This window comes from Nicotiana tabacum, chromosome 9 (genome assembly GCF_000715075.1).
Source record: "Nicotiana tabacum cultivar K326 chromosome 9, ASM71507v2, whole genome shotgun sequence".
Classification (NCBI taxonomy): domain Eukaryota; kingdom Viridiplantae; phylum Streptophyta; class Magnoliopsida; order Solanales; family Solanaceae; genus Nicotiana; species Nicotiana tabacum.
Window position 1 is genome coordinate 7,789,426 of NC_134088.1, and position 3,457 is coordinate 7,792,882.

Consider the following 3,457-nt stretch of genomic DNA (forward strand, 5'->3'; position numbering starts at 1 on the left):
ATTCTGTGTATTGCAATATAAAAATTTAATTATCATATTTGAATTTTTTTCCCATTTTTATATTATTCAAGATAATAGCAAATTTAGTAATATCTAATTAGAGAAGTCGATAAGAAATAACTAAAGAAAAAGCTCCATTGGTGCCCTAGCACAAAAACCATTAAATCAAGATATAAATTGAGACACACATTGTCGTTGGGCCCGGGCTTAGCCTGGCCATAACCTTATTAGTATTATAATAAGGGAAAATTTCATATTAAAATAATTGGGTTGCCTCCTTTTCAACTTTATAGCCCATATTTCAATTTACAATTGAATAGCCCAAAAATTAGAGGCCCATATCCGAAAAAGGGGCGTTATTTCTGTTTTTGGGAGTAAAAAGCGGGATTTTCTTTGTTTTAGATGGATTTTCTCTGATTCTTTCCAATCTTCTTCCCCAAATACTACAAAAACGAGATCTTGCGATCAATGCAGCTCCAAACACCCTAGAATTTCTTTTTCATCTCGAATTTCTTTAAGTTTTTTTTGCTACAAATCAGCGTAATTCTCATTTTTTGCTGCAATTTTGATTTCAATTTTTTGTTCGATGGAGCTTTTTCCAGTTTACGTTCTTCATAGTGGTGAATGGGAAGAAAACAAGTTTATCAATTTCGTCAGCGATTGTGTAATAATCGAGTCGACATTCAGCTATAATAATTTAGTTGCAGCTATTTCGGAACAGATTAGGATCGATAGTGAGTTAAACACAATAGAGATTAACTTTCTCCCAAATGATGGTTTGCAACCGATTCTGATATACAATGATACAGGTGTAAAAGTCTATATCGAATTAAAGAAGAAAAGCTTGAATTTCACTGAATATCCCTTGTTTGTGACAGTGAAAGAGATTTATGATAATCATTTGGTTGCTACAAGTTCCAGTTGTTTGGTTGCTACAAGTTCTAGTTGTTTGGTTGTTACAAGTTCCAATTCTATAGATGTATCCACAATTGATAGCACTGAGATTATGCCTGATATCGAATTGATTGAAAACACGAAACTTAGTGAAAACACGGGTATAATAGATAATATGTTGAACGAATTTGTTGAGGAGGATTAAGTTTATAAAGATAAAGAGACAGTTATGAATGTGATGAAGAACTTGGCTGTACGCGAGAGGTTCCAATTCAAGGTGAAGAGATCTAGTGCAACAAGGTATGTCATTAATTGTATATTCTGTTATATATATGTATAAATTAGTATATATTTGTATATAGGTATTAAAATTAGTATATATGTAGTTATATTTTTGTATACAAGTGTATTTAGAAGTTGAATGATCTTTAATCCTAGGTATCACCTTATGTGTGTGGATGACAATTGTGCTTGGAGTTTCAAATCTTCTGCTGTTTTCAAGGCAAACATATTCAAAGTGAGAAGTTAAAATAATAATCACACATGCGGCTATGGTGAAAGATACTTAACACAATGTCAAGCTACTTTGGGTGTAATTGCTAGTATAGTCAAGGATAAGTATGTTAATCCAAAAAAAAGTTTACACCGCAAATGATATAATAGAGGACATACAAAAGCAACACGGGATTGAAGTGAGCTACATGAAAGCATGGAGAGCTAAAGAGATAGCAATGGCAATGATAAGAGGGAGTCCGAGTGATTCATATAAGGAGTTGCCGAAGTATTTTTATATATTGGAGCAAACAAATCCAGGAACGTTTACAAAGTTACACAAATCAGAAGATGGATGCTTTCTTTATGCATATGTTTCGCTAATGCATCTATCAAGGGCTGGGAGCATTGCAGACCGATAATGGTTGTTCACGGAAGTTTCCTTAAAGCAGCATATAAGGGTACCATCTTGACTGCTTGCACACAGGATAGAGCTGGTGAGTTGACTGCATCTACCTTGTTTCTGCAGTTTGTATAATATTGTAGTTTCATGTATAAAAGTGTATAGGATTTCACAGCTGTTGTTTTTATAAAATTTGCAGTTGGTATAAAGTTGTATAATTGTGTATAACTGTGTATAAGATTTGTATAATTGTCTGAATCCTAATATCTATTTTATATAAACAGGAAAAATCCTTCCACTTGCATATGCAATTGTAGATTCAGAGAATAACAAATCTTGGGAATGGTTCTTTGTCCAGATAAAGGGTACTTTTGGAGTTAGGGAAGCGATGTGTATAGTTTCAGATAGAAATGAAAGCATCTTCAATGCCACAAAAGTTGTGTACCCAGAAGTACCACATTGTATTTGCATGTTTCACTTGTGGCAGAATGTAAAGCGCACATTCAAGAAACATCACAAACAATTGAAGGATATCTTCTTTGCTTTGGCTAGAGCTTACACGATAGAGAATTTTGAGTACCATATGACAGAGATGTGCAAAATTGATTCGAGGGTGCAACCTTACTTGTTCGAAATTGGCTACGAAAGATGGTCTAGGGCATATTCCAAAGTGAAAAGGTCGATGGTAATGACTTCCAATATTGCAGAGTCAATTAATGCAGCTAACAAGGATGCTAGAGAGTTACCAGTAATGCGATTGCTGGAGTACATGACAAATTTGCTACAACAGTGGAATAACAAAAATAGAAAAAGTGCAATGGAGACATTTACAGAGTTTGGTGAAAAGTATGACAAACTCATTCGGAAAAATCTGATTGTATCGGAGCAAATGACGGTAAAATCAATCAAATATAATGATACTTGGCACTGATGACTTGCATTTTACTGCTTGTATAAGTAAGTATAACTCTGTATATTAATGTATAATGTTCTTTAACTTTTTTAAAAAAAAAAACTTTTGCAGGTGAACCCTGCTACGGAGCAGTTATATACTGTGTTTGAAGGGGTAAGGCGGAACATAGTGTGCCTTGAAGAGGGAACATACAGTTGCCGAAAATTTCAAATGGATGAACTTCCATGTCCGCATGCTTGGGCGGTTTTGAAGAACCAGCAGCTGAAACCTGGACAGTATTGCTCTTTTTACTACAAGAAGGATAAACTCCTTAGAACTTATGAATTTCCAGTGAATCCGATGCCAGATGAGAGTTTATGGGTAATCCCAATAGAGGTGATGGAAGATGTGGTCCTACCACCTAAAGGGAGAAGGAATGCAGGAAGGCCAAGAAAGGAAAGACTCAGACCTGCTTCAGAAAAAGAGTCTAAGAGGGCGTTTTCATGTTCTGTGTGTGGACAAGGTGGTCACAATAGAAAAACATGTAAAAATCGACCAAAATAAGTAGTTGAAAACATAACACTTCCTATTACAGTTGTTGCCATGTTGAGTAGTTAAGTTTCACAAACAATAGAGTTATAAATGTTGAGTAGTTAAGTTTCACAAGCAATTAAGTATTGAAGGGTGAAGGGGCAGATTCACTATTCGTTAAGCTTTTGAACTAGAAACATCAGATTTGTCCATTATTTAAAGCCAAAAAATTTCAAAATTTCCTG

The 3,457-nt window shown here is 34.7% G+C and overlaps 1 protein-coding gene across 1 annotated transcript; it reads left to right on the forward strand.

The window, feature by feature from the left end:
• Positions 1 to 1,807: 1,807 nt before the first annotated feature.
• Positions 1,808 to 3,245, forward strand: LOC142163782 (uncharacterized). Its single transcript, XM_075220920.1, has 4 exons — positions 1,808 to 1,883; positions 1,989 to 1,991; positions 2,074 to 2,684; positions 2,814 to 3,245. Exons 1-4 carry the CDS (start codon positions 1,808 to 1,810, stop codon positions 3,243 to 3,245), a joined length of 1,122 nt encoding a protein of 373 aa, XP_075077021.1.
• The last annotated feature ends 212 nt before the right edge of the window (positions 3,246 to 3,457 follow it).

What these genes read in the sequence shown, in the direction of transcription:
- LOC142163782 (XM_075220920.1), top strand. Translation starts at nt 1,808, where the DNA reads ATGGTTGTTCACGGAAGTTTCCTTAAAGCAGCATATAAGGGTACCATC. An exon ending in TTGTATCGGAGCAAATGACG is followed by an intron (nt 2,685 to 2,813) that starts GTAAAATCAATC and finishes AAACTTTTGCAG; the next exon opens with GTGAACCCTGCTACGGAGCA.